This window comes from Chelonia mydas, chromosome 20 (genome assembly GCF_015237465.2).
Source record: "Chelonia mydas isolate rCheMyd1 chromosome 20, rCheMyd1.pri.v2, whole genome shotgun sequence".
Classification (NCBI taxonomy): Eukaryota; Metazoa; Chordata; order Testudines; family Cheloniidae; genus Chelonia; species Chelonia mydas.
In genome coordinates, this window is record NC_051260.2 from 9,128,059 (window position 1) to 9,146,706 (window position 18,648).

Below are 18,648 nucleotides of genomic sequence, written 5' to 3' on the forward strand. Positions count from 1 at the left end.
TACTCCAGATGAGGCCTCACCAATGCCGAATAGAGGGGAATAATCACTTCCCTCGATCTGCTGGCAATGCTCCTACTAATGCAGCCCAATATGCCGTTAGCCTTCGTGACAACAAGGGCACACTGTTGACTCATATCCAGCTTCTCGTCCACTGTAACCTCTAGGTCCTCTTCTGTAGAACTGCTGCCTAGCCACTCACTCCCTAGTCTGTAGCAGTGCATGGATTCTTCCGTCCTAAGTGCAGGACTCTGCACTTATCCTTGTTGAACCGCATCAAATTTCTTTTGGCCGAATCCTCTAATTTGTCTAGGTCCCTCTGTATCTTATCCCTACCCTCCAGCATATCTACCACTCCTCCCAGTTTAGTGTCATCTGCAAACTTGCTGAGGGTGCAATCCACGCCATTCTCCAGATCATTAATGAAGATATTGAACAAAACCGGTCCCAGGACCGACCCTTGGGGCACTCCGCTTGATACTGGCTGCCAACTAGACATGGAGCCATTGATCACTACCCGATGATCTAGCCAGCTTTCTATCCACCTTATAGTCCATTCATCCAGCCCATACTCTTTAACTTGCTGGCAAGCTAGAGTTTGCGGGGAAGAAGCTGTCCAGTCCCAGCTGCGCTCCAGCCATAGGAATTACGATACCTTCGGGCAGATATCAAGGGACATGATGGAAAGGGGCCATGACCGGGACGCACAGCAGTGCAGGGTTAAAGTGAAGGAGCTGCAGAATGCCTACCACAAAGCGTGGGAGGCAAACCGCCGCTCTGGTGCTGCCCCCACGACCTGCCGTTTCTACAAAGAGCTGGGCGCGATACTTGGGGACGACCCCACTTCCACTCCAAAGACCACCATGGACACTTCAGGGGCCGTAGCAGCACAGAGTTCAACAAGGCAGGAGGAGGAAAGCGGGAACGAAGGTGCTGAGGAGGAGGGCGACAGCCCGGCATCCCTAGATGCATGCAGCCAGGAGCTGTTTTCAAGCCAGGAGGAAGGTAGCCAGTCGCAGCGGATAGTGCTTGGGCAAGAACAAACCGCAGAGGAGGTGCCTGGTAAGTGGCTTTTATTTTGGGAAGGTAGTTGTTCGGTGCGGGCCCTTGGGGCAAGGAGGGTTGCAGGGTTAGGGCTGCATGCATGCCTAGATGCGGAATAGGGCATTGATGTGCTCTCTCACATCACGGTAATTGGCCTCTGGGATGTCTTCAAAGGTCTGATGCAGAAGCTGGGCAATCCGCTTGCGCAGGTTCCTTGGCAGAGCTACTGTGCTCCTTGTCCCAATATACATGGGATAGCTCAGTGGTTTGAGCATCGGCCTGCTAAACCCAGGGTTGTGAGTTCAATCCTTGAGGGAGCCATTTAGGGATCTGGGGCAAAAATTGGGGATTGGTCCTGCTTTGAGCAGGGGGTTGGACTAGATGACCTCCTGAGGGCCCTTCCAACCCTGAGATTCTATGATTAAGGCTAACATGTCCATGCCACTGTGCCATGACGGGCGGGCGGACCACTGCTGCACACAGGCAATCTGCATAAGGGCCAGGGTGGAAGCCACATTGTAGTAGAAGACCCTCCCTTGCTTCCCAGGTCACCCTTAGCAGCAAGATATCTTCCAGGACGAATTCATCCTGTGGAAAATGTGGGGACAGTGTTCAGTATAGGGGCCCCTTACAGCTGTTGGCTCTTCCCAAGGCACAGAACCCCAGAGGACAGTATGGCTATGAAACAATAAGTCCCCCTTGCCCCTGTGCTTACTCACCATTTTGGGGCTCCTGTGGATTATGTTCGCTCACTTTGGGTCGGGCAGTTTCTGCTATTGTGTACACTCTATTTGTCTTTAAATACGGCCAAATCATTGCTCTGTCTGGTGTGAACAATGCTGCCTCTGTTAAGTGTTGCATTTTGGCTTTACAGATGCAACCTTGAGATTCCAGCCATCCTTGTTATCAACTGCTGAAAGATTTCAAAGAATCGGGAAGCGTCCGCAAAGACGCAAAGAGGACCTGTTGCATGAAGTCATGCAGCAGTCCCTTAATGAAAATCAAAAAATGCAGGAGTGGCGGGGGACTGAAAGGAGGCTCCACCAGCAGAATGCGGATCACCGGCACCAAAGCACAGAGCAGCTGCTAAGCATCATGGAGCGCCAAGCGGACTTGATACAGGCGCTCGTAGCAATGCAGACGGAGCACATCCGCACCTGCCCACCCCCTGCAGCCGTTGTCCCAAAACTCTTTCCCTTGTGCCCCCATGTCACTGCCAACCCACTTTCCCGAACATCCGGGTTCTTATCTCCACCAGCTGCTTCCAATGCCTGTAACTTCACCACCCAGCCTTGCAAACTACAACCCTTACCCACTGCACTCAACCCACATCACCACGCATGTTAGCCAGCCTGAAGAGCAGCACTCATTGTACGGCACTCCAGACAGGAAGACTGAGTATGATAACAGGACATATGCAAATCTGTGATTGTCCCGTTCCCCACCCCACCCCCTTCCCTCCTCCCACACAGCACAGATGTGTCATGCCCTTTCTGTTTCCCAAGCAGTTGTGTTTCTTTTCAATAAATGACTGTTTTGGCTTCAAAAACGTTCTTTATTGCATTAAGTAAAAGATACCATAGCCCAGGAAAGCAACAGACACTGCAAGTCAGTGCATCATACGTAGCAAACACAGATGCAGGGCACCAAACATTACTGGTGGCTTTCAGCATCAAATTGCTCCCTCAAGGCATCCCTAATCCTTACAGCCCTGCGCTGGGCCCCTCTAATAGCGCTGGTCTCTGGCTGTTCAAATTCAGCCTCCAGGTGTTGAACCTCCGAGGTCCATGCCTGAGTGACGCTTTCACCCTTCCCTTCACAAATGTTATGGAGGGTACAGCACACAGCTATAATGGTGAGGATGTTGTCATCGGCCAGGTCCAGTTTCCCATACAGATAGCGCCAGCGGCCCTTTAAACGGCCAACAGCACACTCAACAGTCATTCTGCAAAAAGAAAAGGAGTACTTGTGGTACCTTAGAGACTAACAAATTTATTTGAGCATAAGCTTTCGTGAGCTACAGCTCACTTCATCGGATGCATTCTGCACCGACTCAGCCTGTTGTTGAACCGCTCCTTGCTGCCGTCAAGGCTCCCTGTGTAACGTTTCATGAGACACGGCATTAAAGGGTAAGCGGGGTCTCCAAGGATCACAATGGGCATTTCAATTTCCCCTACGGTGATCTTCTGGTCTGGGGAAAAAGTCCCAGCTTGCAGCTTCCTGAACAGGCCAGTGTTCCAGAAGATGCGTGTGTCATGCATCTTTCCGGACCAGCCTGCGTTAATGTCCATGAAACACCCACAGTGATCCACAAGCGCCTGGAGAACCATAGAGAAATACCCCTTCCAATTTATGTACTCTGAGGCAAGGTGGTCTGGTGCCAGAATTGGAATGTGCATCCCATCTATCACCCCTCCGCAGTTAAGGAAACCCATTTGTGCAAAGCCAGCCACAATGTCACACACATTGCCCAGAGTCACGGTTTTTCTGAGCAGGATGCGATAAATGGCCCTGCAAACTTGCATCAATCCGATTCCAGCGGTCGACTTTCCCGTTCCAAACTGGTTAGTGACTGGTAGCTGTCTGGAGTTGCCGGCTTCCAGACTGCAATAGCCACCCGCTTCTCCACCGTCAGGACAGCTCTCAATCTCATGTCCTTGCACCGCAGCCCAGACTTGCATGACGATGTGATCCCACCACTCAGTGCTTGTTTCCTGAGCCCAAAGTTTACAAATCACTCTGTAAAGCATTCTATAATCTTAGCATGATGATGATTCATAGAAGGCGTGTGGTGTTTTGTGGATTGCTCTGGATTGGAAGTGGCTTCTGCCAAGTTCAACGCTCAGCGGCGATAGGATGAGGACTTTTCAAGAGCTCCCAGGAAGAATAACTAAAGCACTCAAATCTGAAAGCTTACTCAGATGGCAGTGTCTTTCAGTTTCACATGGCTTCAGTGCTCTCAAAGGTTCTGTGTTTCTGAGAATTCCAGGAACAGCCTCTGCTATTCTCTGATCACTTTCATCTAGTACAGATGGCGGGCTGATTATTGATCTGGAAGCTAATCATGGATTTGAGTTCGATCCCTGATGTGTGCTGCTATCTTGGTAAAGCCAAATTTGCCTTTTATTTTTCAAGTTTACACCAGTATATTTGTACCCTCTATTAAATTCTGATTTGTTACACTGGTGTAAAGACCGAGTCAATCCATTGTAGATAATCCATTGACACAAATGAAATCAGAATCTGGCTCCTCACATCCAAAAGAACTCTCTTCTTATTTGCTTTCTGCTTGTACTTCTCGCTTTTGCTCACTAGTGGGATTCTTTTGCAAGATGTCAACTCAAGGTTCAGCAACTTAGTGTTGGAAACTTCTTCTGCCCACTCAATTTCTGAGCCCATGATGCCAGTAGGAATTGAGGGTTACTATAATATCTAGATGTGGATAGTGAAGGTGGTTGGGCCAGCAGATACAGTTTAACATAAGCAAATGTTAGTTAATTTGGGAGCCAGAGAGTAGGTGTTAGATGGATAAGTCATCAGACACCCTAATGAGTAAAAAAATCTGACCGTTACTGTGGGAAAATCAGTGAAAGCATTGGTTCCATCACTGGTAATGTTAAATTTGTGTTTGTGAGGCTCTTAGGCCTCTCTCTGGTGTGCATCACCACAGTATCCATCAGCAATGCTTTATTTTGATACCATAGCACCCCAATGTGGTAAACTGATTTCCTCATTTCCCATTATGCAGTTGAAGTAAGAGACCCCAAGGTAACATAGTACGGTTTTGTTCAACATCTTCATTAAAGATCTGGAGGATGGCGTGAATTGCACCCTCAGCAAGTTCGTGGATGATACTAAGCTGGGGAGAGAGGCAGATATGCTGGAGGGTAGGGATAGGATCCAGAGGGACCTAGACAAATTGGAGGATTGGGCCAAAAGAAATCTGATGAGGTTCAACAAGGACAAGTGCAGAGTCCTGCACTTAGAATGGAAGAATCCCATGCAGTGCTACAGGCTGGGGACCTACAGGCTAAGCAGCAGTTCTGCAGAAAAGGATCTGGGGATTACAGTGGAGAAGCTGGATATGAGTCAACAGTGTGCCCTTTTTGCCAAGAAGGCTAATGGTATATTGGGCTGCATTAGTAGGAGCATTGCCAGCACATCGAGGGAAGTGATTATTCCCCTCTATTCAGCACTGATGAGGCCACATCTGGAGTATTGTGTCCAGTTTTGGGGCCCCCACTCTAGAAAGGATGTGGACAAATTGGAGAGAGTCCAGCGGAGGACAACAAAAATGATTAGGGGTCTGAGGCACGACTTATGAGGAGAGGCTGAGGGAACTGGGCTTATTTAGTCTGCAGAAGAGAAGAGTGAGGGGGGATTTGATAGCAGCCTTCAACTACCTGAAAGGGGGGTTCCAAAGAGGATGGAGCTAGGCTATTCTCAGTGGTGGCGGATGAGAGAACAAGGAGCAATGGTCTCAAGTTGCAGTGGGAGAGGTCTAGGTTGGATATTAGGAAACACTGTTTCACTAGGAGAGTGGTGAAGCACTGGAATGGGTTACCTAGGGAGGTGGTGGAATCTCCATCCCTAGAGGTTTTTAAGGTCAGGCTTTACAAAGCCCTGGCTGGGATGATTTAGTTGGGGTTGGTCCTGCTTTGAGCAGGGGATTGGACTAGATGACCTCCTGAGGTCTCTTCCAACCCTAATCTTCTGTGATTCTATTATTCTAAGTCAGTGCTAGAAGCAGGATTAGAACACAGATGTGACCGTCTGTATCCTTATGTTCACCCCTTTTACAAGACTATGATAAATTATGCATAAAATATGCCTTGTGAGGTGTCATTTGAAAACTCATAATTTGCTGCTTATTATTATCCTGGTAAAATATGTGTGGCAACATTGTATGTAAAAGATTCTACTGTATGATATTACTGAGACATGTTCCAAAGTCTGAAAAGCAGCCAAAAACCAGTTCCTCAGAGGCAAAAGGCAAAATGACGCTTCAGCCAGGTGTCAGTGAAATCAAATAGACTATCGCCTGGATAAGTGGCCATTCTGTGGCAGGAAAAAGGGTGTAAGGGAGAAATTTACATTTTGGGCCCAGTACTGTTCAAGATATTCATAAACGATCTGGGAAAAGGGGTAAACAGGTGGCAAATTTGCAGATGATACAAAACTACTCGAGATCGTTAAGTCCAAAGCAGACTGCAAAGAGTTACAAAGGGATCTCACAAAACTTGGTGACTGGGCAACAAAATGGCAGATTGCATTTATCAACATTGAATTTCAAGTAATGCACATTGCAAAACATAATCCGAAGGATATATAAAAAATGGTAGGTCTAAATTAGCTGTTACCACTCAAGAAAGAGATCCTGGAGTCGTTGTAGATAGTTCTCTGCAAAAAAAAACATCCACTCAGTGTACAGAGACCATCAAAATAGCTAACAAAATGTTGGGACTAATTAGGAAAATATCATATTGCCTCTATGTAAATCCATGGTACGCTCTCATCTTGAATACTGCATGCAGATTTGGTTGCCCCAGCTCAAAAAGATCAATTCATGGAGGATTGGGCCATCAATGGCTCTTAGCCAGGATGGGCAGGAATGGTGTCCCTAGCCTCTGTTTACCAGAAGCTGGGAATGGGTGACAGCGGGATCACTTGATGATTACTTGTTCTGTTCATTCCCCTGAAGCACCTGGCATTGGCCACTGTTGAAGACAGGATACTGGGCTAGATGGACCTTTGGTCTGACCCAGTATGGCTGTAATGTTCTTGCCAAAGAAACAGCTGGAGGTTCCGGTCCCCACAGACTTTGTCTCCTGAATCCCAGCTGGAGATGATTCTCAAAGAAGAAAAAGTGTAAGAATGGGGAACAAACACTCCAAGTTACTCCTCCTTTACTCTCTGCCCATGGCACAATACCTGAAGGATAAGGAAAGTAACACTGAGCTAGAGGAGGGGTCCTGGCTGACAGAAATCCAGCCAGTAAGACTACTGAAGCAAGTGGTGAGAGATACCCTTGCTTTGAATTCATTTAACTTAAATTAATATTCTTTGCTTTTTACCTTTTTATTTTCTTGTAAACACTTCTGACTTTTATGCCTCATTACTTGTAATCACTTAAAACCTATCCTTCTGTAGTTAATAAACTTGTTTGATCTAAACCAGTGTGTTTGGATTGAGATACCATTTGAGATAACAGAATTGGTGCATATCATTTTCTATTTAAAAAATGACTATCTTTATATGAGGTTGTATTGTCCAGTAGAGAGCTGGGCAGTATGAGACTCACGTTTCTGGGGGCAAATCTGGGACTGGGAATTTGCTGGTGTTGCTCGGCAGTGTAATTCAGGAGCGGCTGGCTGTAGCACTCACCGTATACCTGGAAGTGATGTACTGCTGGAGGCTGTGTGTGAGCAGACCAGGAGTGGTTGCTTTCACAGCAAAGTAGTGTAAAAGGCACTCCAGGTTGGAGAGTTGAGGGGACACAGCTGTTCAATAGTCCCAGCTGTACCCTGGGGAATGTCACAACAGGATTCCTGACTGCTACAGTTCACGCTTCTCTCCACTAGGCTACAATGCTTTCTAGGTTAAACATAGGACAAACGCTGTTCGAGACCTACGCATGCTTGTTGTCAGAGCTAGTGCATTATCAAGGAAATAAGTCTCTTTAAGCAGGGACTGCCTTTTGGTTCTGCTTCTGTATCGCTCCTAGCACAATGCGCTCCTGGTCTGTGACCAGGGCTCGTAGGTGCTCCTGCAATACAAATAATTTTTTAAAAGATGATACCCTGGTGTCATCATTTCTGTTAGAAACACAGGGAAATACCAGCTTTTCAAATAGGAATGACAGTAGGGGAAGCTGTTATTTTTCAAGATTCTACGGGGATATTGCAAGTGAGAGAGACTAATTCCAAGTTACAAAAAAAGCTATACAAGGTCCCTTTTCCCAACTCTAACTCCCTTAAGATTTCATCCTGGGTGAACTGCAGTATCTTTTTACTGCAGTTTCAGTTCATTTAATTTCCAAACGAGCCACCAGAGGGAATTTTGGGCTTTATTCTACTTCTGTATTTCTGTAGTCCAAAAAGGTTGCTTTTGGCGGTGAGCCAGAAGACATTACCTGTATGGCTGGCATTTGGTTGCAGGTCCATTGCCAATCTAACTGGAGGGTTGATGTTAGATTTACTTGAAGTCCCACTGATTGTCTCCCCCTCCCTTCCAATGTTCAGGGATCTGACGGCGGAGGACCAGATTGCCTTACTGAAGTCCAGCGCCATTGAAATTATTATGCTTCGTTCAAACCAGTCGTTTTCCTTGGAGGATATGGCATGGTCATGTGGAGGCAATGAATTCAAGTACCAAATCAATGACGTTACCCAAGGTAAATTATCTCTGGCTACCCCTGTAACCAAAGTACGGCATGGGTCCCATGGCAGCTTTGTTGCTTGTTGAAGGTTAATAAATTTGTCTGGATCTGATTTCCCCAACCTTAACCTAGATTTCTGCATTTAATATAATTTAATACCACTTTGGGGATGCAAATTGAGATCCACACCAATTCAAGGAATGCAAAGTTAAGGTGATGTTAGCTGGGATTGGGTACTGGCATGTAAGTCATTCCTGACCAGAGCCCCAGCACCAGGCCCTCACATCCCTTACATTCTGCTTGAGCCCCATGGGGCATGTACATTTAACAGCCTAACTAGTCATCTGAAAATAATACCCGCATGCAGCCCATCAGGGTAATCCTCTGGCGGGCCACCAGACAGTTTGCTTACATTTGCACGGCCGCCCACAGCTCCCAGTGGCTATGGTTTGCCGTTCCCAGCCAATGGGAGCTGCGGGAAGTGGCGTGGGCCGGGGGGGCAAAACCAAAGCCCAGAGGCTTCAGCCCCAGGGAAAGGTCCTCTAACCTGAACCTTGCCGCCCAGGGCTGAAGCTCTTGGGCTTTGGCACTAGGCCTCAACAAGTCTAAGCCAGCCCTGGCAACCCCATTAAAACTTAGTCGTGACCCACTTTGGGGTCCCGACCCACAGTTTGAGAACCGCTGGTCTAGAAGTACCTATGCAAAGAGAATATATCTGATAGAGGGATCCTTAGTCTATCCAATGAAGTCTTTGTCACGCTGTCTGGAGTGGCTCAGGGCTATGAGTGTTTACCTCAGGGCAGACACTCCAAACCAGTGGTGTGTTCTATAATTAGCTTTCACCAAGCCAGTAACAAAAGTAAACTCCTGGATCACTATGTCAGTCTTACCATGGAGTCACAAACAGCCCCTCAGACTCTCCAGCCTATCTTGCCACTCAGGCAAACTGAACTTCATGATAACAAAATCTCTTAAACCAAAAATCACACCACATCAGGTTGCTCCCAGTCCCAAGAGACCAGTCACTTACCCCAGATCAATCTGGCCTTGAAATCTGAGCTTCCAGCAACGTAGTCCCTGCTGTTGTCATTTGTTTACCACACTTGGGAGATTCCTGTTTCAAGAGCAGCTGGCTTAAAACAACCTGCTACTGTTACAGTAGTAAATACTTGGAAATTATCTATTTGCAAAAATCCTATGGAAAGGGAGCCAGTGTGCATGCAAATGTGACACTTGAATAAAATGACTGTTTAGCACTGTTGTAAACCCACACACTCTCCTTTTGCAGATCAGCTAACTAGGAATCAGAGTGCTGGGCTTTCCAAGATCCTCAAGTGCCAATGATTCCTTATCCTAGCTCCTAAAATTATTTGCTTTCAATGGGCATAGCACCAGCAGCATGCTAAGATGCTTTAAATGATATAAAGACAAGATCCCTGCTCCAAAGTCTTACCATTTAGCAAGTCTCCGCAGGAGAGAGGCCCAAAAATAAGATATAGGGAGGGTTGCAGTTCTGGAATGAGGTGCATTGATAAAGCTGTGGGAGGGGGTCCCATGATTAGAGTAGCAACACTCAGGTGTAATTAGAGCTGTCTGACAAACGCTTAATTGCTTCATGAGAACTAGAGTTTGGAACTGATCCATTTCAACCACTTATTATCTCCTCTCCCATTGACCAAACTCTGTGAGTTGAAGGGACCTGGTTGCAGATATCCTTGATATCTCTGGCACCTTAGAGACTAACCAATTTATTTGAGCATAAGCTTTCGTGAGCTACAGCTCACTTCATCGGCTGCATACTGTGGAAAGTGTAGAAGATCTTTTTATACACACAAAGCATGAAAAAATACCTCCCCCCACCCTACTCTGCTTTGTGTGTATAAAAAGATCTTCTACACTTTCCACAGTATGCAGCCGATGAAGTGAGCTGTAGCTCACAAAAGCTTATGCTCAAATAAATTGGTTAGTCTCTAAGGTGCCACAAGTCCTCCTTTTCTTTTTGCGAATACAGGCTAACACGGCTGTTACTCTGAAACTTGATATCTCTGCCTTTGTTTTCACTTAGCAGTTGACTTTTAGGAGATCTGAATTCCTGGAGGTAGAAAGGACTGTTCTGGAGGATGTTCTGTGTTTTGTCTTTTAGCTGGTCACAGCCTAGAACTGCTAGAACCACTTGTGAAATTTCAGATTGGCTTAAAGAAGTTGAACCTTCACGAAGAGGAGCATGTGCTCCTGATGGGCATCTGCATCCTCTCCCCTGGTAAGAGAAACTTGGTGTCTGGCTGCATGTTCCATGCTCAGAGCCAATAATCTATGAGCTGCCTTTATCAGTACTGAGGAAGTGGGGCTGTCCCCCTCAGCCAGGGCCTACAAAGCTAACCACTAGCCATCTATAAGACCCTGATCCAAGCCCAGGGAAGGCACCGCAGCCCTCACAGCCACTGCCGAGCCAGGGAGCAAGAGACTTGGAATCAAACATGGGTTGCCAAGGTGCTGTGTGTGGGGCTACACCTTAAAACCATTCGGAGACTGATGCCAGTGCAGAACAATGACTCGCTTATTGAGTGGAGCATCTCACTGGGCATATGACACCAGTGCTCTTGGATCTGCGCTGGCACCTGAGCTGGCTCCCCATCTTGTAAAAGAGAGGGGGCAGCTGACAGGGAGATCCCTGTGAGGGATCTGTGATCCTGGAACCTGCTCCCCTCTTTGGTCTGAAATAGCACCCGATTTAGTGGCATGCTGCCAAAAACCTCTGTTTGACGTTCCTAACTGAGGGAGGGGAAAGGAGTTTTCAGTGGGTGTCTGTTTCTGTTGAAATTATGATGTAGTGCAGCTGTGTCTGACACGTGGCAGTAACGATCGGGCACCTAGAGCCTGGCATAGGTGTACATCCTGAATCCTTTTAAATAAACAAGCGGCGATAGCAAGAAATCATGGAAATGTCGAGCTGGAAGGGGTCGTCCCCCCACACTGAGGCAGGATTATGCTTAGACCATCCTGACAGTACTAATCAGCTAAACCCTTCCCATGATCTGAATTGTTTGCTTTGATTTCTAGACCGTCCTGGCGTGCAGGACACTTCTCTGGTGGAGTCCCTCCAAGACCGCCTTTCCGAGGTCCTGCAGACCTACATTCTGTGCAAACACCCTCCCCCGGGCAACCGCTTACTCTATGCCAAGATGATCCAGAAGCTGGCAGACCTGCGGAGCCTGAATGAGGAGCATTCCAAACAGTACCGCTGCCTTTCCTTCAAGCCAGAGCACAGCATGCAGCTCACCCCGCTGGTCCTGGAGGTTTTTGGCAATGAAATCTCCTGACTTCAGATGCAGGACAGCGCACTGAGAAAGAAAGGGATAAGTCAGCCTGGTGAGCGGGAGGGGTGTGACCCTTAACCAGGGTTTGTATATAGACCCAGTTTAGTTTCACACTACTGGAGAGGACTGCGTTTTCTGCACATCTTCAGTCACCTGAGTTGGCTTGCTGCAGAGCAGCAGCCAACCCAGCTACACTGCTTTTTTTTTCCCCAGCGAGTGGCTTTTCCACTTGCCTTCCTTCTGTAACCAGCTCACATATCCCTTTACGGCTGTTTCAAGGCTGCCTTCAGACTGAGGCCTTCTTGAAACCACCACTTTTTTGGCTTGTTTTACAAAGTAAAAACTGAAAAGTCAGGCCACTAGTTGGGAGGAAACGACGGAGATTTCATGGGTGAGCATGGAATTCAGGGCTTCAATGAACCCCTAATGCTGTCTGTGGAGAGAGAACAGTTCTCTAGTTACTCCTCCTATCCCCTCCCAAAGCCAGTTGCCCAAGTGCTGTTGGTGCACAGTTGCTGGCTCATTCCACCCCAGAGCCAGCTGAATGATCCCAGCTTATGCACCCACCTCCTCCAACACTGGCTGCAAAGTATAGAAATATCTTAGTCTCAAAATAAATAGGGCAATGCACTTAGGGGAGAACAATTCCTGTATCTCTGAGAGAAATCTCCATTTGCCCGCTGTGTGGAAGCTGAAGATCTCCGAAGCAATGGCACGTTGTGGTCTGTCCCCCTGTTAATGCGACAGGAATGAATGGGATATTTGTAAGGTTATTAGTCTCTTGGGTTGCTCTGAGAGGTGTAGCCAGACTGGAAGTGGTCTTTGCCAGTTTCACCCTTGATCTGTGATAGACTGAAGACTGTCTCTTGGGCTCCCAGGATGGATAGCTAAAAGCATGAAAATCCATGCTAATCAACATGCTGTACCATTTTTGTTTCAATGTTGATGTTGCCAAGTGCCGAGGTGAGACCTCAGATAATCAGTTAGGAACAAACCCTTTCAGCCTGTGGGGTGGCCAGTGGGGTGGTTTCTGGGCCTTTGGGTCTGCTGGACAGTTATCAAATAGCATCTGAACAGATTACTTGCCAAGCCTGTTAAATGTGCAACATCTTGGGATAACTCAGTAAGAATTAAGTGGGGAAGGATTAATCTCACGTCTTCCTGCCCTGAAATGTTCTGGTTGCAGCAAGATTTCAGTCTTTACGAGAGGAGTCCTGGTTTCTTAGAACTAAGGAAGAGGAAAAGCAGCCAATAAGCTGTGCATAGCATTGCATCACAGTCAATTAAGGGCTGAGATGAACCCAGTCTTTCATCCTGAGTTCTCCAGAGTTTTCCTGTACTATGTAGGAGTCCTGCTTTCAGTGCACTACAGGACACAGACTCCATTGTGTCAGGGGTCCCATTGTGCTACGCCCTGTGCAAACATACGAAATCATAGCGGCCAGTGATAGCATCCATTTTGGAGAGAAGCATGTATCCACTCCGGGGCCTCCAACAGTGGCAGGTCAAGCGCTATTAAGAGGGCAAGAAAAATTGTAGAAAAATCTGCCAGCCAAGGAAAACCAAACGACGCAAGAGCAAAGAAAATCCCTCTAGTTCAGTCCCTTGTGTGTCAGTCGTTGGGTGTGCAGAGGATGTTTGGAGTCGGCTTCTGTTTTGTGTACTATGAAAATTACTTTCCATCTGCTAATGTGCACCTTTAGCTGCCACCGCCGCCTTTGTAAACGAGTTGCTCGTTTTCCTAATGCTAAAGAATCAGAATTGGGCTTTGAAGCTCTGTGTTCGTGCTCCTCTGTCAGGTGGCTGCCGCATGGCAATGGTGTTGCTTTCTCTGTCTCTTGCACTAATGTGGGAAGATTTGTGTTGCACTTTGGTTGACCCTCTACCGCTCTCAGGAAGTTGCCAGTGGCCTTTCGTGTTAAAACCGTTTCTTCCATATGCCAAAACTTCCAAGCACTTATTGTAGGAGAGTGCATTCCCCCAGGTTGTGAGATTTGGAATAAGAAGAAATGTTTCCTTTAAAAAAAAAAAAAAAAAAAAGAATTATTTCATAATTCTGGAAGGAACTCGGCCTGCAGTAACTCACTAACTGGTGACTTCAGAGAGCCGGGATTCCACAAATATATTCTTGGGGGTTACGTGAAATCAGGGTATTTCTCTTGTTTAAATTATGCTTTTTCTCTGATTCCTGTGTATTGACTTATGCCTGAAATGCCAACTGTCTCCGCTGTGCTCACAGCCACGGCTCTTCAAGAGGGAGCCCTAAATAATGATGTTTAATAAAATGACGTGATTAAATATAAATAGGAAAACCTCATTACTGAGTAAACTTTCCAGAAAGCTGAAGTTGAGACTGGCAGAGAGACCCAGCATGTCATCTGCTTTTTAGGCATCTCAGTATTTGAATGTCATTTAAAATGTGCATAGTTGAAGTGTGTGTCTGCACAGCACAGGGGTATGAGGGCAGCAAGAAGGGTATGCTGGGACACCACACTGTGAAATGCAGATGTTTAAGCCTCTAGATAGAATCTTCAAAGGGAAACCAAAATAATTCCTCCCATCAGGGTAGAAAAAGGCTGTAGGAATGATAAGTATATCCCTGGAGATATTCTGGGAAATAAGAAATCCTGTGTCCCAGGTGGGGGAGAGACTGCTTTGCTTGTATCTTTGGTTGCAATCTCTCTTGTTTCAGAGTAGCAGCCATGTTAGTCTGTATTCGCAAAAAGAAAAGGAGTACTTGTGGCACCTTAGAGACTCACAAATTTATTTGAGCATAAGCTTTTGAGAAGTGAGCTGTAGCTCACGAAAGCTTATGCTCAAATAAATTTGTGAGTCTCTAAGGTGCCACAAGTCCTCCTTTTCTTTTTGCGAATCTCTCTTGTGTCCACTTGGTGTCGCTAGCACAGTAGGAATGAAAGCAGCTCCTTTGCAAGCGTTAAGTGCCTTGAGCTTATGTACAGCACAGTTAACCTTTTCCCTGTCTGCGTTCCTGAGTCTCGCCAATCTGAAATATCGCTCACTCAGATCCAAGGAATTGATCTCCTCCTTGGTCTCTGCACTTGTCTGAGAAGCCGTGGGACGGCAGTTCCCCCTCCTCGGAGAAAATCACTGTGTTCTTTAATATAGTTTTCAGAGTAGCAGCCGTGTTAGTCTGTATTCGCAAAAAGAAAAGGAGGACTTGTGGCACCTCAGAAACTAACACATTTATTTGAGCATAAGCTTTCGTGAGCTACAGCTCACTTCATCGGATGCATGCGTCACCTTTGTTTGAAATCAGTGCCTTAAATATAGATGTCTTGTTGCTGTATCAAATATATCTGTACGCTTGTGTAGTGGGTCTTTTAACCTCAGTTGATTTTCCCGTTGGTTGATTTCATGGTATGTGTGTAAACACCCTCCCCTCCCCCCCCCCCCCGCGCGTGTGTGTGTGTGTCCTGCAAGCTGCCCAGTTCTGCTCCTCAGTCCTACCCCCGGCCCCGCTCCAACCCCCAACTCTGGCTGTCTCCTTGGACCTGCTCACTCTGTGTGTCTGGAGAAAATCCAGCCCCCGTGAGGACTTGCTCTTTGCTGCCTCAACTCTGTTCTCTGCCTTCTCAAATGACTCTACTTCTCCTTCAGTGTGTCTTGCCTCAGGCCTGCTAGTTTTCTTCTAAAGCAAAATTAGCACTCTTCACCCCGCATCCCTTGGGCCAGTTGTCCCTTTTCTTCTTCCGCTTTCAAGCTTCTCCTTAAATCCTGTCTCTGACTCAGAGCTGGTTGGAAAACTGGAGGAAGGGATGCTGAAGTTTTTGATTTTTTTAAAAAAAATTGTTTAAATTTCCCTATGGAAAATTTTGGCTCTTCCTCAAAAATCCAAAGAAGTGTTTGACCACAGAAGAGTTGAAATTTCCCCCAGGATGCAAATGTGAAATTTCGTGGTTAAAAAAAAACAACAATTTCCTTTGGAAAAACTGCTTCAGAAAACTCTCAACCAGCCATACCCTGATTCCAAGCCCCCTCCTCCTCTCACTTTGGCTTGCTCCTTCTGTGCCTATCCTTTTGGCAACCAAATGACGTGGCAGTCTCCTGTTCTGGAGGGGGATAAAAACCTTCTCTTCACCAGCTACTGGACAGGATGGTACCAGATGGGATGGAAGACTACTCAATATCCCGCTGCCAAGACAACTGTCCCTTTCACCAATTCCTTCACTGGCTTCCTCCCAAGTTCCTCAGATCTCTGCACAGCCCCATGCTTAAATCTCCTCTGCTGTTTTGCCTTTAACCTCCCTATATGCACCCTCCAAGCTTCCCCTGGCCCTGCCATTCCATCTTTCCCTCGCTGTTGGCATTGTGCCTTGTTGCCATGACCAGCCCACCCAATCAATGCTTTCCCCTCATCTCCTCAAAGCCAGTTGTTGTGGGAAGTGTTCCAGCTGTAGTTACCTCACCCTTCTTGGAGTTTACCCTGTATTGTACCCATTTGTGCCTTTAGACTGTCAGCTTATCAGGGCAGGGACTCTTGCTGTCGCATTTGACCCATACTACAGTACCATGCTTAACTAGAGCACTATAAATGATTGGAGACCCCTGGGTGTACATATTTGTTCCACTCGCTAAACTGTGAAGCAGGCATCATTAGAGAAAATCTTTGACTGATGGGAGCTTTCTCTCCGTAAAGGAGCCTTTATCAAAGAGGGAGGCTTCCCAATACTATAGCACCACAGTGCTCTAGCAATCCTAACCCATCCTTAGGAGAACCACAGCTCCTAAGGGGCATCCCGCACAAACGCTGCATAGAAGTTCCCTTCGGTTAGACTTAGAGCGGTTCTGTTTCAGTGTCTCTAATGCAGAAAGGGGAGCTGAGTGGAAAATGGAAGAAAAAAGTCCTGGCTATTACTTTGAAACTCCTCAGGTTTTCAAAACTGTTGAAGAATTAGGCTTTTGTAACATTTCTTTTTTTCTAACCCAGAAAATGATACATGGAAGAATGTCCAATGTCTTGCTAAACATTCTCTGAATCTTTTTAATAACACATTTTTGACCTAAAAATACCCCACTTTTGTTACAAAAAAGTTTTTGGGTTTTTTTTTGGACTGGCTCTAATGAAACCTGTGCATTTTGAAAATGCACACGCCCCCTTTGCGTTCTCCTTCCACCAAAGCTCAATATACCCTACAACTTGCAAGTAAAATAGAATGTCAGAGCTTAAATTTTAAAAAACAAATAAAAAGCCTTGACCCTCATGACTAAGTGTTTTGAGCAGCTCCAGGTGTATTTTACCCAAATAACTCCAGCTTTGCACCATCAGTCGCCAGGGCATTGCTGTGCCGGGAAAGGGCAGCTAATGCCCAAAGGGGGCATGCTGAGTATCTCCCTTTGTGTCTTGCTGTTCTAAACTGTTTGCCTGACCTCACCTTTTCTTTCCTAAAACCATTGCACACACCAGGGAAGAACCACCCCTGGGGAAAACTAGCACTAAAGTAAATGTTTGACTGGAGAAACTGAACATATAGACAACCAGGTGATAATAGGGAGGTCTGATTTTTGATATTCTATAAACGGCTTAGTTAAAACATTTCTTTACGGTGGTGGGGAGAGGTGGCGGTGGTGGTTGTTTTTAATATTGATCCTGTCAACAAAAACGTAAGTTATAGATCTACAGAATGATTGCGCCAAATTTTGTTGAGTAATTTAGTGTCAAAATGTAAATAACTATTTAATATAGTGGAAATGTTTTATTGTAAATTGGATTTTAAACAAAGTGTTTAAATCATTCAAAGCTGCTCTTTTGAACTGATAGAAGCATGATTTTTTTCTTTCCATTTGTGCATGTAAACCAAGTGTGTACAGTTCTTAGGTGAAATTTCTGAATGTGAAACACAGCTCTCTGTTTTGTTGCCTTGTGTAATACAGATTGTAAGGCAATGCACTTTATAAATAAAGATTTAAAAGAAATCTATTTTAATTATAGTGATGAAGAATAGAGGCAGCTGCTGTCTCTTCCTTTTCCCCCTCTCCCCGGTATGCCTTGAGCTTTTCCTAATGGGCAAAAAAGAGAAGCTGGAATACATGTGTATTAATGTGAACCCAACTTCGAAGCTTTAATGCTATGACAAAGGAAGTTGGATGCTGTTTCATATTTGTACTATGCTATTGCCTTATCAATAAAATGTATGATGTTGTGAAAAGCTCATTTCAGTGGGGCTGGTTTGAATCTTTATGGGACTTTTTAAGCAGACAGTGATTCCATGCTTTATACTTCTGGCCCTTCTCCGACAACACTACAGACAGTGTCCTCCTGCCACCTTTCACCGCCTGTACAGCTAGGGGGAACTAGTTCTGGTCTCCACACACAGTTGTATCAGTTTAACTAAAGGTGTAGGGTTTTTGATCCCTTAAAAGTGCAAAACCCTGTGTAGCTGTGCTCATTTGATTTCAAGCCTGGCTTATATAGCTCTAGTTTCAACTGATTCCTTACTTATTCAAGCTAAAGCCAGGGTTAAATCTGAGCATCCACACAAGTTTAAATTGGTGCCACTTCTGTGCGATGACGAGGCCTTGCTCCCATAGCATGGTACCTAATTCTTCAAGCTGCCCAAGCACTTGCTGGGTAAAGTACACCATGAATAAAAGGAGGCAGAATGTAACCAAATGGCTTTTACAGGGGTATGTAGCAAATTTGCCACAATGGCTGTTTTGCTCAAACAGCGGAGAGTTGAATCGTCTTACTGCAAGTAATAGCTAGTTTTTCAGTTGCGTTTCATGAGCTCTGATATTGTTGCCCTCTTTTTTTTTCCCGAACTGATCAGCCAGTCAAAATTCAGGCCCTACAGCTGTTCCAGTTGGCAGTAGAAATTGATGGAGCTGGTATTTTCTCTGATGCAGTCTTGTTTATTTATAGGGAATGTGCAAACTCCAGTTGTCCTTGGTTCC

General features: G+C 46.0%; 1 protein-coding gene across 3 annotated transcripts in view; it reads left to right on the forward strand.

The window, feature by feature from the left end:
• The window catches only part of VDR (vitamin D receptor), a 123,749-nt gene extending 105,994 nt beyond the window's left edge, over positions 1-17,755 (forward strand). For all 3 annotated transcript variants that reach the window (XM_037883820.2, XM_043532714.1, XM_027828094.3), the window contains 3 exons: positions 8,283-8,434; positions 10,563-10,679; positions 11,480-17,755. In XM_037883820.2, coding sequence (XP_037739748.1) covers positions 8,283-8,434; positions 10,563-10,679; positions 11,480-11,739 — 529 coding nt within the window. In that variant the 3' untranslated portion in view covers positions 11,740-17,755. The remainder of the gene's footprint in view (positions 1-8,282; positions 8,435-10,562; positions 10,680-11,479) is intronic.
• The last annotated feature ends 893 nt before the right edge of the window (positions 17,756-18,648 follow it).